The 19,201-nt window shown below is 36.8% G+C and overlaps 3 protein-coding genes across 3 annotated transcripts; all 3 read left to right on the forward strand.

The window, feature by feature from the left end:
- The first annotated feature begins 4,266 nt into the window (after positions 1-4,266).
- Positions 4,267-5,094, forward strand: LOC113330504. The gene has a single exon (XM_026577307.1). The coding sequence runs from the start codon at positions 4,267-4,269 to the stop codon at positions 5,092-5,094; it is 828 nt and encodes a 275-aa protein (XP_026433092.1).
- Positions 5,095-6,410: 1,316 nt separating this feature from the next.
- LOC113330431 (peroxidase 12-like) lies at positions 6,411-7,985 on the forward strand. The gene is made up of 3 exons (XM_026577245.1): positions 6,411-6,780; positions 6,895-7,093; positions 7,203-7,985. The coding sequence occupies exons 1-3, from the start codon at positions 6,511-6,513 to the stop codon at positions 7,832-7,834; spliced, it is 1,101 nt and encodes a 366-aa protein (XP_026433030.1). The 5' UTR covers positions 6,411-6,510; the 3' UTR covers positions 7,835-7,985.
- A 6,948-nt stretch (positions 7,986-14,933) lies between these two features.
- LOC113330699 (peroxidase 12-like) lies at positions 14,934-16,366 on the forward strand. The gene is made up of 3 exons (XM_026577529.1): positions 14,934-15,200; positions 15,332-15,526; positions 15,623-16,366. Exons 1-3 carry the CDS (start codon positions 14,946-14,948, stop codon positions 16,268-16,270), a joined length of 1,098 nt encoding a protein of 365 aa, XP_026433314.1. The 5' UTR covers positions 14,934-14,945; the 3' UTR covers positions 16,271-16,366.
- The last annotated feature ends 2,835 nt before the right edge of the window (positions 16,367-19,201 follow it).

The raw sequence follows: 19,201 nt of genomic DNA on the forward strand, positions 1-19,201 counted from the left end.
GAGAAAGGTAGTTCTAGTCAAGTTTCTGATTTAGTCAGTAAATTCGAGATGGCTACACTAGATTTGAGAGATGTCAATGAATGAAGTTATTACAAATAACAACAAAGAAGATGAAACAGAGGACAAATGGGAAGATAGTGCTATCGGAAAAGTCATCATCGAAGGCAGAATGAGTTATGATGTTGTGGAAAAGGGGATTACTTTCACTTGGCATTTCTTAACTTTGGAAAATTTAAGGATCATTGAAGTTGAGCCAAATATTTTTATCTTCAAGTTAAACCAATGGGAGCTTCTCAACAAAGTAATTTAAGAAAGACCATGGGTTATAAACAAACATCTTCTTATGGTGCATGATTACATCCCAGAAAAGATTTATACTGAGAAGCATTGGGGTTTTCAATTTTTTTGGATTCAACTCAAGTATTTACTGCCAGAACACATGAATGTTACTTCAATGACAAAAATTGCTCAGGTTATGGGAAAAGTGATTGCTATTGAACCCAAGGACGCAATCCCTATAGGAAGTGATCCTGTAAAAGTCTGTGTTAATGTTGATCTGTATATGCCTATGAGAAGAGGTCTAAAATGCTCTACAAATGTTGGAGTTACCAAATAGCAGCAATATTTCTTCGAGCGTCAACCCAAAGGAATCTGCACAGAGTGTTATATCATAAATCACTCTAAAGATGCTTGTAAGGCTACTGCTAATTTTCTGAAAAAGGCTCATGAACCCTATTTTGTTGGAAAGATGAATAGCATTCGCAAAATCATTAATGCAGTTACGCCTAATACTGAAATATCTTCATCAAAAGCTCCAGCAGTTAAGAAAAATCCTAAAAATTTTGCCAAGTCATCCAGCTTTGTTCCCCCTAAGGATGTTGAAGTTTTCAATTTTACCTCTCTTCTTAATGCTGAAGGAATTATCACAGAAGAGGAAAGCAGATTAGGCAAAAGGCATAGGGTAGGTGAAGCAGCAGTTCAAAGCACTCCAGCCTCTGAAACAACTTCTCAAAGTACTGTGCTGAATCCAATTCAAACCTCCATGGATACTCAACTGATCACAACTGGAGTTAATCATGCAGTGCAGACACATAAGAGGAATCAGGTAAAAAACTTATCAATTACTCTTTGCCCTAATATTCTTTTAATTTTCATTGGAATTATAAATTGCATTCTAGGGGTCATTAATAAGAAGATTAGGAATTTCCTCCTTCATCATTTAAAGCCCTTTCATGCATGCATAATTTCTTGTAGTAAGTCTTACGTCTTACTTTTTTCACGTTTTTTTACAAATTGGTTTTTCGTGCTCAGTCTTTTTTCCTTGACATACATCATTTGTCTTGACACCTATAGCATTATGAAGATAATATCCTGGAATGTTCAAGGTTTAAAAACCTCAATTACCAGAGATCATCTCAATGATCTGCTTAGATCCCATAATCCTGACATTGTGTTTCTTTGTGAGACTAAAATATGCAAGGAGAAAAGTAAGCTACTCTTAAAGAACCTTCAATTTCCTAATCAAGCTTATATTGAGCCAGTTGGTCTATCAGGAGGTTTAGTTCTTCTATGGAAGGATGGTTTCATCTGTAATCTTTTAGATTCCAGTCATAACATGTTTAATCTTACCATCCAATATGATCCTAGTAAGCCTGAGTTTCATCTTACTTGTATGTACGATTATCCTGATTATACTAGGAAAAAGGAACACTGGGATTATTTACTTGGTATAAGCAATGAACATAGAGGTCCTTGGATTTTAATAGGGGACCTTAACTTTCATCTCAATGGGGATAATCATAGGGCATCTTCTTCTTCTGATGGATATGTTAATGGTATTGTTAATTCCTGTGTCTTAGGATACTTAGGATTTGTTGGAAAAGACTACACTTGGACCAGGCTCAGGTGTTAGACGATCTAGAATAGATATGGCCTTAGTGAATAGTGACTGGTGTTATAACTTTCTTCACTCTCAACTGAGACATCTTACTCAGATTGGAAGTGAACATAGTCCCATTATGTTCTCTACCAATATTACTGTTCAGAAGAGTTGGAAACCTTTCAAGTTTTTTCTAACTTGGTTGAATGATGATAGTTGTGCTGCTGTTATTGAGAATGCATGGAAGATTAATGTAACAGGTTCTCCTGGTTTTCAACTCATCAAGAGATTTCAATCAACAAGAAAAGAATTATCACTTTGGAAAAGAAATCATTTTGGAGATGTTAATACAAGAGTCGATGAACTTCAAAAGGATCTGGATATTATACAAGCTCAACCTCCTTCAGATGCCAATCACAACAGCATACTTCAAATCAATGAGGACTTAGCTATGTGGCATAAAAGAAAGGCTGAGTTGTATCAACAAAAATCTAGAGATCATTTTATTCAGGATATGGATAATAATAGTAAGTACTTCCATAACAAAGCAAACAGAAGAAGGGCAAGGAATAATATTGATTCATTGCAGGATCACAGTGGCAATTGGCTCCACATTAGGGAGGAAATATCTCAGCTTTTTACTACTCATTTTCAAGACATAAGTACTACTACTAATACCATTTTGGATGATAATTTATTTATGCTTATTCCTTCCATAATTTCTGAGGCAGATAATTTACTTCTCACTAGTGTTCCTACTCATCAAGAAATTTTTAGCACCTTAAAGACCATGGAGAATTGGAGTGCTCCAGGCCCTGAAGGTTTTCAAGCTGGTTTCTACAAAAGTCAGTGGAGCATTATTGGTAAAGATGTCAGTCAGATGGTTACCAGATTCTTTGAAACCTAACATATACTGAAACAGATTAATAAAACATACATTTCCCTCATTCCTAAAAAGAACAAAATCTACTTATGAAGCTGATTTTAGACCAATTGGTCTATATAACACCTCATACAAGATAATTTATAAAATCCTAGTCAACAGAATGAAGCCATTAATGGAGAAAATAATTTCACCATATCAGGCAGCTTACGTTTCTGGAAGATTAATCAGTGATAACACAGTTATAGCACAAGAAATAATTCACTCAATGAAGAAGAAAAGGGGACAAATTGGATGGATGGACTTAAAGTTAGACATGTCAAAATCTTTTGACAGACTTGAATGGAATTTTTTAATTCAAGTTCTCAAATACTTTGGTTTCATTGATGATTTTTGTGATCTTATCTGTCAATGCATTAACACAACAACACTATCAGTCATGCTCAATGGAACTCCTTGTGAAGATTTTCATCCAAAAAGAGGTATTAGACAAGGTGATCCCCTTTCACCTTATATTTTCATTCTAGCTGTGGAATTTTTATCAAGAAATATTGTTTCAGCTCAACATAACAACACTATCAAAGGTATAAAGTGGCTGATCACTCTCCAGCCATTAATCATTTGCTTTTTGTAGATGATTGCTTGATTTTCACTCAAGCAAATGTTTCAACAGTTATCAACTTGTTAGAACTACTTTAAAATTTTTGTAATCAATCTGGTCAAGTTATAAACTTTATAAGTCATTTGTGCACTTCAGCAAGAAGACTAATCCAGATGTGGCAGCTGAAATAATTCAAAAGTTGGGTGTCAAAACAATGAACTCTAAAGAGAGATATCTTTGATCTCCTTTGTTATTGGGTCATTCTAAACAAGAAGCTTTTAAAGCTATTGAAGAGAATTTCATGAATAGATACTCAACTTGGTCTTCTATATCTCTGACACAAGCTGGCAGGTCAACAATGATTAAGCATGTACTAACTCGATTCCTATTTACCAAATGGGCACTTTCAAAATACCCAATCAAACCATCAAGAAGCTTACTACTGTGCAGGGGAAATTCTTTTGGGGGCATACTTATAATAGGGGTAACAATCCAATTGGTTGGCATAAAATTTGTAAACCTAAGGATTTAGGTGTCTTGGCTTTCAGAGATCTTGAAATGTTAAACTTAGCTCTCCTTACTAAGTTAGCATGGAGACTGTGCACTGAATCAAATGCTTTATGGACTGAAATCATGAGAAGCAAATATTTTCAGTTACAGATGGGAAATTTTCAGTTAAGAGCGCCTACGAAAAACTCACTATGAGTAATACTGAAGTATGCTGGTGGAAGATTGATTCAAGATAAGGTCTGGAAAAATCTCTGGAAATCCAGATCTGCTCACAGAATAAAACTTTTTGCTTGGAAATGTATTCATGAAGCACATCCTACAAGGTTTAAACTGAGTCTGCATAATGAAAGTATTGAACCACAGTGTGCAATATATGGTCATAATGTGAAATCAATGGAGCATTTATTATTCAGCTGCAGTCATGCTCGCAAAGTCTGGAAATTGATGAATATTAATGTGGATGAAGTTCACAGTAGAGGAATAAGTGTATCTCAGTGGGTAGAAAGTTGGTTTATAAAAAATAATGGTATGGATGATGAAAAATTACTACACACTATGATGATAAGTGCTTGGATAATATGGAAAGATAGGTGCGATGTGGTATTCCAGGGAGTTTCTCTAAACCCTTTTGATTCAATGCATAAGATTCATTATCACCTGCAATCTCATCTTCCTGACTTGCCTGCATATATGCATCTTAATACCACATATAGAGTTTCTCATTGGCAACCTTCCATGCACGATACATTAAAATTTAATGTAGACGCCTCCTTTAATCATGATACTAATCAGCTTGGTACTGTTATTGTCTTACGTTCACACACAAGTACATGCGAAGGAATTAAAGGACGCTTCGCAGATGGAATTCTAAGTCCGGAGATGGGAGAATGCATGGAAATACGTGAAGCTCTTGCGTGGGCTAAAGAGAAGCAGTTCACAAAGATTCACATAGAAGCTGATGCGAAACTGGTTATTCAGTCAATAACAAATAATGTTCTCCTCATACAATGGGAGAATAGAAATTTACTTAAGGAGATAAAACATTTAAGTTCAAGTTTTTCAATATGTAGTTTTTCTTATGTAAGAAGAGATGGCAATCAGGTGGCTGACGCAGTTTCTAGATCTGTGAGGGAAACAACCATCAATTTAGAACTCACAAATAATTTCCCTGAAGATATATGTACTCTTCTGGCAAGGGAATACACCCTTGCTATCAATTAATAAATTTTTTCTTCATATCAGAAAAAAAAAAAAAAATAATCAAGTAGCTAAATGTAAAAGGTTTCCATTTCAACCAAGAAATAATATTCCATCCACTACTTCAAACTATTAAGAGCAGTAGAGCACACATGTTGTATTACCAGGCGGCCTGACTATATAGGCTAGTGTTACTTTAGCTTTTGCATTTAATCTTCCTTTCCATGGGGTGTTTTCAAATGAAGTGTCCTATACAGCAGAAATAATGAAAGAATATCCTTTTAATTACCTTTATAAACATTTTTCAAAGATAATCATCATGGTAAATGATAAAGCTAGTCGCCTAGTTAATAAGTTACTGTGTTATAGTGATCAACTCTCATCAGAAGAGTCAAAATATCTACTTCCTCATTGAGGTATTAAACTTGGGTTCAGATTAAGCACATGCATTCTACCTCTACCAACAACAGCCAGTACGCAATTTATGTTTTTCTCCAAAAATTCACTAGATAATTATCAGAAGTTCAAAACATGCCCATGCCTCTTTGGCAACGTTATATATTTGTCGGAATGTTTGGGCCACGATAAGAATTCAAAACTCTATATCCCTTGATTTCTCCTTAACAAAAATAAAATAAAGTTCGCCGGTCAGTAGAAATATAATATCCGGGTTAAACTTACGTAGGAAAAAACGTTAACAGACACTAAATCAAGTTAGTAAAAAAAATAAAATAGTACTCTCTCTGTTCTTTTCAATAGGCCAGTTTCTATAAATAAAAGTTTCAAAAAAATATGTCAATTTCCTAATTGGGAAAGTCAAATATTACTTTAATTTTTTGGGACCACTTTTCTCTTAACTTCTTTTGATGACAAGTGTCATGTGGACCACTTCACTTTACTTCTTTTGCTAACAAGTGTCACAAGGACCATGTCACTTCACTTCTTTTATTGACAAGTGTCGTGAGGACCACTTTCAATGATTAGTTCTCTTAATTTCCTTAAATTTCGCTAAAAACAAAACCAGCTTATTAAAAAAGAACGGAATGAGTAAAACATAGTACAATTTTTCGAAAGCAACAAATGTCTGGCTTAAAATGAAGAAAGAAAACCCAGAAGTTTCTGCTTTCTACCTTTCTTTGAAAAATTGCTCATTTTTTATAGATAGTAATCTTAATTAGGTTATAATTGTGGACGTATTAGCAGCCTTGTTCTTTTGTACCCACCACGCCCACCACCGCTATGCCCACCATTATGCTTAATTAGTATTCTAATCTATCATCATCTAAGCATCTTTAAATAGCGAATTCATTCGTCCTTTTCTTTCAACATTGCTAGTTGAGGAAAGTAGCATCATCACACTATTGTTCACTACTCAAAATTTTAAACATAATTAGATTTCAAATTTAACACCTGATAACAAATCCATATATCGTTGGAAATATGGCTGCATCATCTTCCTCTACATTTTCCTCATCTTCCTTCATAATCTCTTGTGTTTTATTACTCACTGCTTCTTCTTACTTGTCTTCGTCGGTAATAGAAGCTCAAACCACACCTCCATTAGTAAAGGGACTCTCATGGAGTTTCTACAAATCAAACTGTGCAAATCTTGAAAAAATTGTAAGAGACCAACTCAAGATAGTTTTCAAGAAGGATATTGTTCAAGCTGCAGGATTACTTCGTCTGCATTTCCATGACTGCTTTGTCCAGGTATATATATATATATCATATAATATATTCTCCAAAAACTCAAACTTGTAGACAAAAACTGTCTATTTTGTTTTTACATGTTCTTATAATTAATCTTGCATGTGTGTGTGGTAGGGTTGTGATGGCTCAGTGTTGTTGGACGGGTATGCTAGTGGTCCAGGTGAGAAATCGGCAGCACCAAATCTGTCACTCCGAGCTGAAGCATTTAGAATCATCAACGACCTCCGTGCCCGTGTTCACAAAGCCTGTGGCCGTGTAGTCTCCTGCTCTGATATCACTGCTCTTGCAGCTCGTGACGCTGTTTACCTGGTAAGTACATAATTTCTTTGCCTTAAAGAGGATTAATTCAACGACAATTTCTTCATTCGGACTTTAATGTTCATTTTAACACAATTATATTTCATTTTTAACTTTTCTTTGAGGTCCGGACTACAAAATCCCACTGGGTAGGAAAGATGGACTCAACTTTGCAACAACAGAAGCAACCGAGAATAACCTCCCTGCTTTCTTCTCAAATGCAAGTGTTCTCATCTCTGATCTAAAAGCCAAGAACCTCGACATCACGGATCTCGTCGCTCTATCCGGTGGTCACACCATTGGTAGAGCAGGTTGCACGTCCTTCACGGAACGTTTATATCCGACCCAAGACAAAACCATGGACCCAAAATTCGCAGCAAATCTGAAAGGAACGTGCCCTAAAACTGACACTACCAACACCACTGTACTCGACATTATAACTCCAAATGTGTTTGACAACAAGTACTACACTGATCTGGTGAACAGACAAGGCCTATTTACTTCCGATCAAGATCTGTTCGTAAATACTAAGACCCGCCCGATTGTGAATAGCTTTGCTGCTAACCAGACTTTGTTTTTCGAGAAGTTTGTGTTTTCGATGATTAAGATGGGCCAGTTAAGCGTGCTGACTGGTGCTCAAGGAGAGATCAGGGCTAACTGCTCTGCCCGAAACCCGTCAAAACTCTCATCATCCTACTTGTCATCTGTGGTTGACGAAGAAATTAATGGTGAAACTGAAGCTTTTTTTAGTGGGTAACGACTAATCAAGTTTGAATTGATGTATGCGAAATTTTACTTATGTAGTAAGCAGTTTGTTTCTTTGTTCCATTTTGTTTTTACGTTGTTGGAGATCATAAAAATAGTTTGGTCGGACATTAATATATAAGATTATCGTGCTGTTTGATCTATTTGCAATTTGTCGAGCGCCATGTTTGTTTACTCCTGACTCATCCGAATCGTTTGGATCTAAGTCATCTGGATCTGAGTGAAATCACTTGATTCATCTAGATCTGACTCGATATGTTTGTTTTGAGTCAGATCTGACTCACCTGATTCAAAAAACGTGAATCAATGGTTTGGTCCCGTGAATCAGAAGTATTTTGTTACCTGACTCAAATGGATCCCGATCAGGAATTATATCTGAATCAGAGGTCGAATTAGCTCTGACTCAAAATACAAAACAAACGGTCTGACTTCTGACTTGGTCTGAGTCAGGGATTGACTCAGATCCAGACACGAGTCAGCTGCAAACAAACAAGGTGGCCTATATATTTTTGTAGTTTGACGCTCACTCATGATCTTGGGATGTCGTGATCCATCAACTAGGCCAGTCTAGTAGTTAAATGTTTCGATTATCAAGTACGTTTAACCAAAAAACTGTTCAACATAAGCGTAATTGTGCCAGCCACAGGTTGTTTTGTTCCAATCCTGGACAATGTCTTGACTTGAGTTTTCCTTCGGACCTTGACTTGTTCACATGAATGCAAGTCTTGTACTACTCAAAATTTAGCCACTCCATTTATATCAATAGTGATATACTTTTAGGATTCTACACACAGATTAAAAGAATCATGTGATCTTTTCTTCCGTATATTGATTATCATCATAGTCCATATACATCCAAAAGATTGAGAGGTATTTCAAATTACGACTGATTCGGAAGACTTTAACTATATACAGAGTACTGAGATAAAAATGGGAAGTGATAGACATCCCGCAGGCCCAATCCCGCGGATTGTCCCGCAAGAGACAAAAAAACAGAATCCTAATGACCTGACGGATTTGTGGGGGTGGATTTTGTGTGGGTCCCATCTCCTTGTGAGATAGCGGTACAACCCGTGGGATTGGGCCCGCGGGATGTAAATCATTTTCGGATAAAAATGCATTTAAGGACCGCAGGAAAAGTTGAGTTATTGCTTCATAGTTCATTTACTTCATGCGAACCTCTGTTTTCAACTTTTTCTTCCTCCTGCAAGAAAGTTTTGATTAGAGGGATTTTCTTTTATTTTGACTAGATTTGTGCCCGTGATACACCAGGTATATTTTTTTCTTTTAATTTGGCGTGCGCGAGACTTTGCCCCACACCGTGGCGCTGTATTTTTGATTTGGTGTGCGTAGGGCATCGCTCCGCCCTGTGCCGATGTATTCTTGATTTGGTGTGTGCGGGACTTCGCCACCCCTCTCCCGTGGCAATGCATAATTTGGTGTGCGTAGGGCTTCTCCCCGCACCGTGGAGATGTATTTTTTATTTAGTATGGTTGGGAAAATACATTAAATAGGTTGAAAATATGTGCATATTTTATTTATTTTTTCCTTTTAACTTGGTGTGCGTGGGTCTTCGCCCCACCTCAAGGAAATGCATTTTTGATTTGGTGTGCGCGGGCTTCGCCCCACCTCGTGGAGATGTAGTTTTGATATGGTGTGGCGGGGCAAATACATTAAATAGGTGGAGGATATGTGGAAATTTTACTTATATTTTCCTTTATTTTTGCAGAAAATATGAGGATTTTTTCCCCTTTATATATTAATTTGGAAAAATAGTCCTAATATAGCAATTACTCAATTTCCAAATTGAATTTGAACTTCCACAAAATTCCAAATATGGTAAGTTAGGTTTTCCTTTTAAGTTCGTAATTTTTAAATCAATCATACGTTTCCAAGGGTCCTCAACTAAATATTGTCACTTTATAAATCCAAATTGAATATGGTTTCCTTTTTTTAATCTTTTTCCAATTCTTTTTAAACCAATCATACGTTGCCAAGTGTCCTCACCAAAACGCTCGTTTCACAAAATTTAAAAAAGGCCTATTTCGACCAATAGGAAACGAGAATTTCCTCACCGTTCAACGTGGAAGCTTTATTTATCTAGGCCTTTAAACTTTTAGATATCAACAGCAAAGGTGAGAAATATATTGACTAATAGGTTATTGGAGGTAAGCAAGAAACAGCTATGAGGAGCTTACAATCCCGGCAGAGTGACTAAAGCACTAACAAAAGGATAGTCAATTAGTTACATAACAATTGTCCATATATATCTTTTTTTTTGCGTTTTCAATTACAAAGTCCAAACTAGCACACCATATAATTCTAAGATTGCTAACAGGGGTATAGATTAAGTGGGGTGTACCAAAACAATAATAAGAAAAAACACATTTTTCATATAGAACAAAACAGTTTTTGTCTTGACTTGGTACACCCCCACCTAACCAGGCACCCCATTAGCAGCCTTGATATAACTCGACTGCGATCCTTTAGAAGATGTTTAAACATTGTGATACCTACATAAAAGTATCCATTTTCATAGTACATAGGACAACTAGATATAACCTATATGCATGTGATATGAGTCTCCATATTGAATTGCCAACCCCGTCGTTCCTTTGGTCGTATACAAGCAGATAAAAGGATTTATTCTTTTTTCTTTTTTTTTTTTTTTTATAAACAAGGAACCTTTTCATTAATGGGATTTAAAGGTTACAATTAGTTTAAGATCGAAAATAAGAGAATACAAAGTAATAAAAACATACCGTAAGATTACAATACCGAGAAATCCGACAAGAGAAAGAGAAGGATTACCGGAGTAAGACAAATTCAACTATGAATAAGATCCGATTAAATCGGAAGAAGGATGATTTTTCTCGGAATTAAATTCCAACGATTTAGTTTGTTTTTCTTCTTTAGAAAGAAATGCTACAAAAGTAAGAGTGATTTGCTCAAATCTCATGTAAATAGTGATGAAGCTTCCATCGCCAAAAAGACCACCGATGAAAATTTCGTCGCCGGATAAGTTGATTATGAAGATTCCGATGAAGAGTTCGTCGTCGGAGACAACAAAGATGGAGATTTCGTCGTTGGAGAGCATCACTATTGATCTTAGATCTCAACCAAATAACTCAAAATCGCCATTAAAGCGAAAATAAATCTCAAAAAAATAGATAAAACCACCAAACCGGTGTAGATAAGCAAAAAAACATAATAGAAAGTAAGGAATAATGAAGAAATCTGCTCAAATCTAGTCCAAAAATGAACTAGATCTGACAAAAGGATTTAATTAGCTCGGCGAATACAGTACCACTGATTTTTGCTTTGAATTTGGTACCAGAGTTGGTGTACAGAATATAGGTACCATATATTCGCATAATCTATCAAAAGTAACTTTAGGGCCGGCGGTGTAACCACAGTCAATGAAATTAATATGTTCGGTTGAATGAATTAAGACAGGACCACCAGTACCAGATGGTAGGGCTGCACATGGTTCGGTTTTCATCGGTTTTTGGAAAAAATTAAACCGAAACCGAACTACTCGGTTTCCAATAATGAAAACCAATGAAACCATTTGGGTAGTTCGGTTTTTCTCGGTTCAGTTCCAACTCGGTTTTGTATAAAACCATTCGATTTTTGGTTAACCACTGAAATTTTTTATACCTGTCAGTCTCACAAAAATGACGGGCAAATTTTTCTGAACCTGTCACTCAAGTTTCAAATACATCAAATGTTCCAACTTCCAATACATATTGATAGAAACATTAAATTTTAAAGAGTCTAGTTTCTCCTTAATAACAAAAACGAAAAAACATCAAAAAATCATAATCATAAGTTCATAACTGACCACATCTTTAGATGGAAAATCAACATAGAGATCTCATTCCTAAAAAGGTCGACAGGAAATAGTTTGTTACAATGAATACACTTTGCATGTGTAGAAATTGGGTATTCCACAGGAGGTTGTAATGGTAACCTGCACATACACAAACTCGAGTTAAATATGAATTTCTCAATCATGATCAGTGCAATGGTACATAATATAACTAAGAACATCAAGATTAGCAACCGATATGGTAGAGAAGCACTAAACAATAAGCATTCGTTTAGCTGGAATTGAGGATGATCCTTTTACTGGAATATGCATTTCTAATTTTAATGTTGCATTATCACCTCAACCAATGAAACTACAATAAAATTGTACTGATATGAAGAAGTTACAAGTAAAGTAAGCCCTGAACATTCATAACAGTTGACTAAGATGATCTACCTTCAAAGGCAATGGCATGAGTTTAAGCTATTTTGGCGTAAAGGAGAGTACTCACATTATTGACAGTTCATTGTTTCAACTTGGCTATTCATATGCTTAAACAAATCTAAGTTTTATTCTAAAAAAATATCAACTGCTAAAACTGCAAACTAGAGAAACTTACCACTAACCCGTTAAATCATTTATAATCAACTTCACGATAACAAAGTTGAATCTTCTTCTTCATCATCATCTATGTCAATGCGGATGAACTTAGAAGTTGCAAGAGAACCTAAAAATTCTGCAAGAAATTACATCAATAAGTGACAAACAGTGAGTACAGAAAATAACAAATCAGAATTTTACAAAAGTGAGTAGAGAAAATACCTGAAACATCTTCAGCATCATCAGTTCCTAAGGTGTTTGGATCAAGATCAACCGGTGTCCGTAACCAGCTTTGCGTGCAAATCAACGCCTCAACAGTCTTAGGCAGCAGTGAACTTCGATATGAATCAATAACTCGCCTTCCAGTACTAAAGGCAGATTCTGAGGCAACAGAAGAGACTGGTATGGCTAGTATATCTCTCGCATGTGTGATAATACAGGATACCTTGTACTATTAGTCCTCCACCAACCTAAAATTTCAAATGATTATTCATACCACCTGTCCCATACTTGGTACCTTGAGCTGCAATCTTTGTCTTATAGTGGCGACATTTTGCATATTTCGAAGGCTTGGGGTCCATATCAAAGTGGTTCCACACATCAGAACGTTTCTTTCCCTTTGGTTCTGTCACTTGACTCACTTCTGTGTCATCTTCAGTTGCATCTTCAGGGGTTTTACGCTTATTGCTATGTGTTTCTGTCACTTTTATGACAACTTCAGTTGCATCTCCATCTGCACTAGCATCTCCAGCAACACTAGCATCTTTAGCAGCACTTGCACCTCCAGCTGAATTTGCACCTCCATCTGAACTTGCATTAGGTGGAGGTCGAGGTGGCCGCTTATTAGAAGAAACAGAGGCAGTAGGTGTTGAACTGGATCCTCCTCGCATTGTCAAAAGGCAAGTCTGCAATGTGATAAACCATACATTTAATTTAAACCATACATTTAAGCAAAACCCACTGTGTAAATCAACCTAAATGACCAATTTTACATTTGAAATCCCCAATTTTTTTCAATTTTACAAACCCTAATATCATAATTAAAATCATAAACATGACAACAATCACATAAATATGAACATGACAACAATCACAACCAAACTACTTGCAGAGATCCATGTAAATCAAGAATAAAGGTACAAAAATCAAACAAAACGAAAAATTAAAAAAAAAATTTAATCAGTAATTTCAATAGCAGATTCAAAACCCCCAAATCTCCATTTCTAGTAAAAAAAATTTAAAGGAATCTGAAATAAAACCCAGATCTACAAAGTTTCAAAAAGAAATCAAACCTGAAAGACACCAGAAGTAGGAGTAATCAAAGAGAAGTTGGATTGAACAGCACCAGAAGAATCACGAGAAAGAGCTTCCTGAACCAATTTCCTCTACAAATCATAAGCACAGCTGCCTAAAATCAGTCGAGTCGAGTGAAGTTGGAAGTGGAACTGTCTGTAGGAAAGATTTCTGATAATATCTATGAAAGAAGAGAAGACTGAAGAGTGATGTAAGTTATTACTTATTAGGGTTAAATATCCCCATCCACGGTCTAAAATCATTTAATCCTACGGTCACTATTAATCGGTTAACCAATTGGTTATTGGTTCGGTTTTATTTCAAAACCTAAACCGAAACCGATACTGTCGGTTATCTGAAACTGACAACCATTAATGAACCATAGGAATATGGTTATGGTTCGATTCGGTTAAAAAAATTCGGTTTCGGTTTCGGTTTTCGATTATGGTTCGGTTTTGTGCAGCCCTACCAGATGGTATGAATCTTGCTAATTAGTACCAAGTAATTACCGCAATGGTCACATTTCTCAACTGAGACACTGACAGACGTGACGGTGTGCCTTAAATTTCCTGTCTTATTTCTCAACTCTATAATAGTAAAATAGATATGAACGAATCATGTGGGGTTGATTTTTGCCTGCTGATTCAGAATGCCTATCAGAATTGATATGTGTACCGAAGTTGTGCACTTCAAACTGTACCGTGCTCTAATAGCAGGGGGCCCTGCTAAACTCCAGGGGTGCGGGCCCACCATCTGTATTACTGCTTCGGGACCAATCGAAGTGCAAAGCTCTGTCAGTCTGGAACTGCCCAATGCCTATTGGCTATTAACTGCACTTTTAATTCGGATAAGAATTTAAGCTTTGAATGTTATAGGCTTTTTACGCTCTTCTTCAGGGGTAACTAGTTCTAGCTAATGTTCCCCTCCCCTGTTTTCCTCCTATAGTAGTTGATTTTAGTCATAGCGTGTACGAAACTAATAAAATTAGTTGCCAACATAATGAGATTTGGTTGGTATCCTAAACAGCAAGATGATTAACAATAATGTGACTATATTTTAGAGGGTCTTTTGGCCTGCTAATCTGTTTACTTCAAGTTATTAAGCTAATACGTTATTGGACTTTACAGAAGCCGTAGGTAGAATTATCATTTTCAGATGCTGCAGCTGTGTATTGTATATGAAACATGAACTAGTCATTTTCAGATGCACACGCTCCGTATGATCTACTTTTGGCTTTTGCATATGCATCGTCGATCAATTGCGAATTATCTAGAGGTGATTTCATCATATGATGTCATATTTTATTCCCTTGTCTCTTCTAGACTTGCCTATAAATAGATATGTTCAGAAGCATTTTGTTTTCAAGTAGAGAGAAACTAGCCACAAAAGATCATTCAAAATGAATTCTTTTTCATTTCTCCAAATGATGATGCTGATTATGTTTATTACTGCTTCTGGAACTACTAAATCAGGAGTAGTGGTAGACGCACAAACTTCACCACCAATAGCACCGGGATTGTCATTGACTTTCTACAATTCAAACTGCCCAAACTTGGAAACTATAATAAGAAACAGGCTCAGGACTGTCTTCAACAATGATATCGCCCAAGCTGCTGGCTTGCTTCGTCTTCACTTCCATGACTGCTTTGTTCAGGTAACTAATACTACTTTGCCTCATTTACCTCATACTCGAGGTTGAAATTAAATAAATCCCCGTTTTGTGTTCGGTGGAGTTGACAGCATAATTATGTTGATTTTCTGCACGCACTGCGTATATGTATGTAGGGTTGTGATGGATCAGTGTTGCTGGATGGATCTGCTACCGGTCCAAGTGAGAAGGATGCTCCGCCAAATCTATCACTCAAAGCTGAAGCATTTCGAATCATCAACGACCTTCGTGCCCGTGTCCAGAGAGCTTGTGGCCGTATTGTCTCTTGCTCAGATATTACTGCTCTTGCTGCCCGTGATGCCGTTTTCTTGGTATATGCTATACACTCTCAATGATATTTGAACTTATGCTAAGTAGATACTGAACGGGAGTGCGTGGTAATTAAAGGAATTCAATAAATTTTGCAGTCTGGAGGTCCGGATTACAGAATCCCACTGGGTAGGCGTGATGGACTGACCTTTGCAACCAGAGATGAAACACTTCGAAATCTCCCTCCTCCTTCATCAAACGCTAGTTTTCTCATCTCTACTCTTGCAAATAATCTGAATCTCACAGCCACCGATCTGGTTGCACTCTCTGGTGGTCACACCATAGGTATCAGTACTAGTTGCGGCAATTTTGGGGGTCGGTTATACCCAACCCGAGATCTTAATATGGACCAAACCTTTTTCCAAAATCTCAGATTAACGTGCCCGGCAAACAACACTATTAATACCACCGTACTAGACATACGCTCTCCGAACGTGTTCGATAACAAATACTACGTGGATCTCATGAACAGACAAGGTCTATTCACTTCCGATCAAGATCTGTACACGGATAGTAGAACACGACCCATTGTGACTAGCTATGCTATCAACCAGACTTTGTTTTTTGAGAGGTTCGTCTTCTCGATGATTAAGATGGGTCAGCTCAATGTGTCGACTGGAAGTCAAGGAGAGATTCGAGCAAACTGCTCCGTCCGAAACCCTACCAGGAGCTCTTCATATTTATCATCTGTGGTTGACGATAATGAACAACAGGAAGTTGTAGAAGGTGAAAGTGCTGCATTTTGAGTACATATAGCTAGTTTAACTATTACATGATTTTGAACCTTCAAGCTAGCTAGCTAGCCAGCTTGCTATACCTAGCTGTTGGTCTATGTATGTTGCTATCCATCTATAAATGTAATGAAATAAAAGTTACAATTTTCTTCTTGTTATACCAGACCAAGTTAATTTGTATGTATAGGGCCTAATAAAAAAACATATACAAAGTTTAGAAGCTCTAATAGTATGCTGGTCCTTAGTACGCGCATGAAGATGACAACTTCAGTATTTAATCAAAAAGCTTCATATAATTGAAGGAAGAGAAAGCAACAAAATTTAATTGAAGCAAGACTTTTATTTTTGCTCTCTCCATATGTACGTTGATAACCATCACTAAATCCTGTCACTTAACCACTGAATATGTGATTTTATATAACTCGATCATTGGGTGTAATATTGACGATTATACCTGTAAAATATTTCGTACACGCCATATCTACCATACCGCTAAAACTTCCATATCGGTAAAATACATTGATTTTGTGGAGGCAAGTTTATCAGTGTCTACTAGTCGATGTGTTCCTTAGCACACTATTGGAACAACGTGCATCAACCTAGTTCAAGCAAGTTTATTTGGAGGTTAATTCTGGCGGCAGTGGTGTGGATTTTATGGAGGCAACCGTATCTTCGAAAATAAGTACAACTTCAAAAAGGATGATGATTTGGGAAACGAAGCTAGAACTAATTGTATTCAGATTAAAGATGAAAAACAGGAGAAATGCAAAATGTTATTCATCAAAAGAATCTTACAGAAGAGGATGAGACAGCCTGGTTATATACAGAAAGAGACATATATATACAGGCTGGCATTACAGGCAGGCATTACAGCTGTATGTAACACATACATGGACCAGTAGATAACTGACACATAATAGAGTGAGTAGACCAGTGAGGGACTGACACCTCAGGTAATGCTTTGTCTACAAACATCCTCCCTCAGACTGAAGTGTGACAGAGAGAACACTCTTAGCTTGTCTTTTAAGAACTCAAATCTTGGAATAGCAAGTCCTTTGGTGAAGACATCTGCTACCTGATCTACTGAAGGCGCGAAATAGACTCTCAATGCTCTATTCTGAACAAGCTCTCTTATGAAGTGAAAATTAACAGCTAAGTGTTTCATCCTACTGTGAAAAACCGGATTGGATGAAAGGCTGATGGTACTCTGATTGTCACAAGTAAGTTGAGGGGTAGAGAACATACCCAAAGTATCTCAGCTGCAGAATGAGCAAGGGACCTATATTCTGCCTCTGTAGAGATTCTTGCAACTTTGGGTTGCTTCTTTGCAGACCAAGAGATTGGGTTAGGTCCAAGAAATACACATAAACCACATGTGGATCTTCTGTCATCAGGAGAACCAATCCAATATGCATCACTAAATCCATGAAGCAACTGGAATACTTTTTGAAATAATAATCCATTACTGATAGTACCTTTGAGATATCTCAGAATTCACTTAGTTGCAGTAAAGTGAGTTGTTGTTGGGGCATTCATGTGCTGACAGACTTGATTAACTGCAAAGGATATTTCAGGTCTTGTCCGGGTTAAATACTTAAGAGCACCAACAAGAGACTTGTATGTTGTAGGATCTGTAAGAAGCTCACCATCTGTGGAGCTTAACTTGAAGTTTGCAGGCAAAGGAGTGGAGCATGGTTTCACACTAATTATATGCATTCTAGTAAGCAAGTCAAGACAATACTTAATCTGACAAAGAAAGAACCACTGACATTTCTTTTTACTTCTAGGCCAAGAAAGAAAGATAACTGACCCAAATCTTTGACTGGGAATTTGCTGCCTAAAGTTTGAATCACAGAAGCACAATAAGCAGAATCTGAGCCAGTGACTATAATATCATCAACATATACCAAAAGAATAGTGATCCTAGATCCAACTTTCTGAACAAATAGAGAAGGATTAGCCTTGGAAACCAGAAAATTCATGGAAGTGAGAGCATCAGTTAGCTTAGCACGCCAGGATCTGGGAGCTTGTTTAAGACCATATATTGATTTGTGAAGTTTACATACATAGTGTGGTCTCTCGGGATCAATAAATACAGGAGGTTGAGCCATATAAACATCCTCCTCTAAGTCACCATGTAGAAATGCATTTCTTATGTCAATTTGAGATAAACACCAGTCATACTGAATTGCTACAGGTAAAACCAACCTGATAGTTGTTAGCTTGACCACTGGGCTGAATGTTTCAGTAAAATCAACACCTTCTTGTTGATGAAAACCTTTGGCTACAAGTATGGCTTTGAATTTATCCAAAGAGCCATCAGCATGTTGTTTTATTTTGAAGACCCATTTGCAGCCAACAATATTTTGACCAGGAGGTGGAGGTACCATAGACCAGGTACCAGCATTTTTCAAAGCAAAATGTTTATTATGAACTGCAGTTAGCCATTAGAGTATTTTTGCGGCCTGAGAATAGCAAGTGGGAACTTGAGCAGTAGCAATAGATGAAAGGGCATAGGGTAAAGGATGTTTGGTAGCAGCAAACATTTTTTGTTTGTAAATACCTCGCTTACCTCTGGTAGTCATGGAGTGATTGTTGAGAGGAATGAGAGAAGTATAAGAAGATGGATGAGCATGGCTAGTAGTAGCAGAAGGAATACTGAATCAATCAGTAGTAGAGGTAGAAGGAGAATTAGAATGTAAAGAAATGTCATATGTAGAAGGATTTGATACAATAGGGGTGGTGGGAGTGGAAGAACAAAGAGTAGAGTAAGGATAAGATAATGCTTCAAAGATGACATGTCTTGACACATAGATTTTACCAGAAGTAGGACCTAGGGACCTATATACTTTTTGATTGCTAGCATAGCCAATGAAAATGCTTAACTTGCTCCTAGGTTCAAGTTTATGGTCAGTGTAAGGTTTGAGATAAACAAGCACAACC

Source organism: Papaver somniferum, unplaced genomic scaffold (genome assembly GCF_003573695.1).
Source record: "Papaver somniferum cultivar HN1 unplaced genomic scaffold, ASM357369v1 unplaced-scaffold_118, whole genome shotgun sequence".
In the NCBI taxonomy this organism is placed as follows: Eukaryota; Viridiplantae; Streptophyta; class Magnoliopsida; order Ranunculales; family Papaveraceae; genus Papaver; species Papaver somniferum.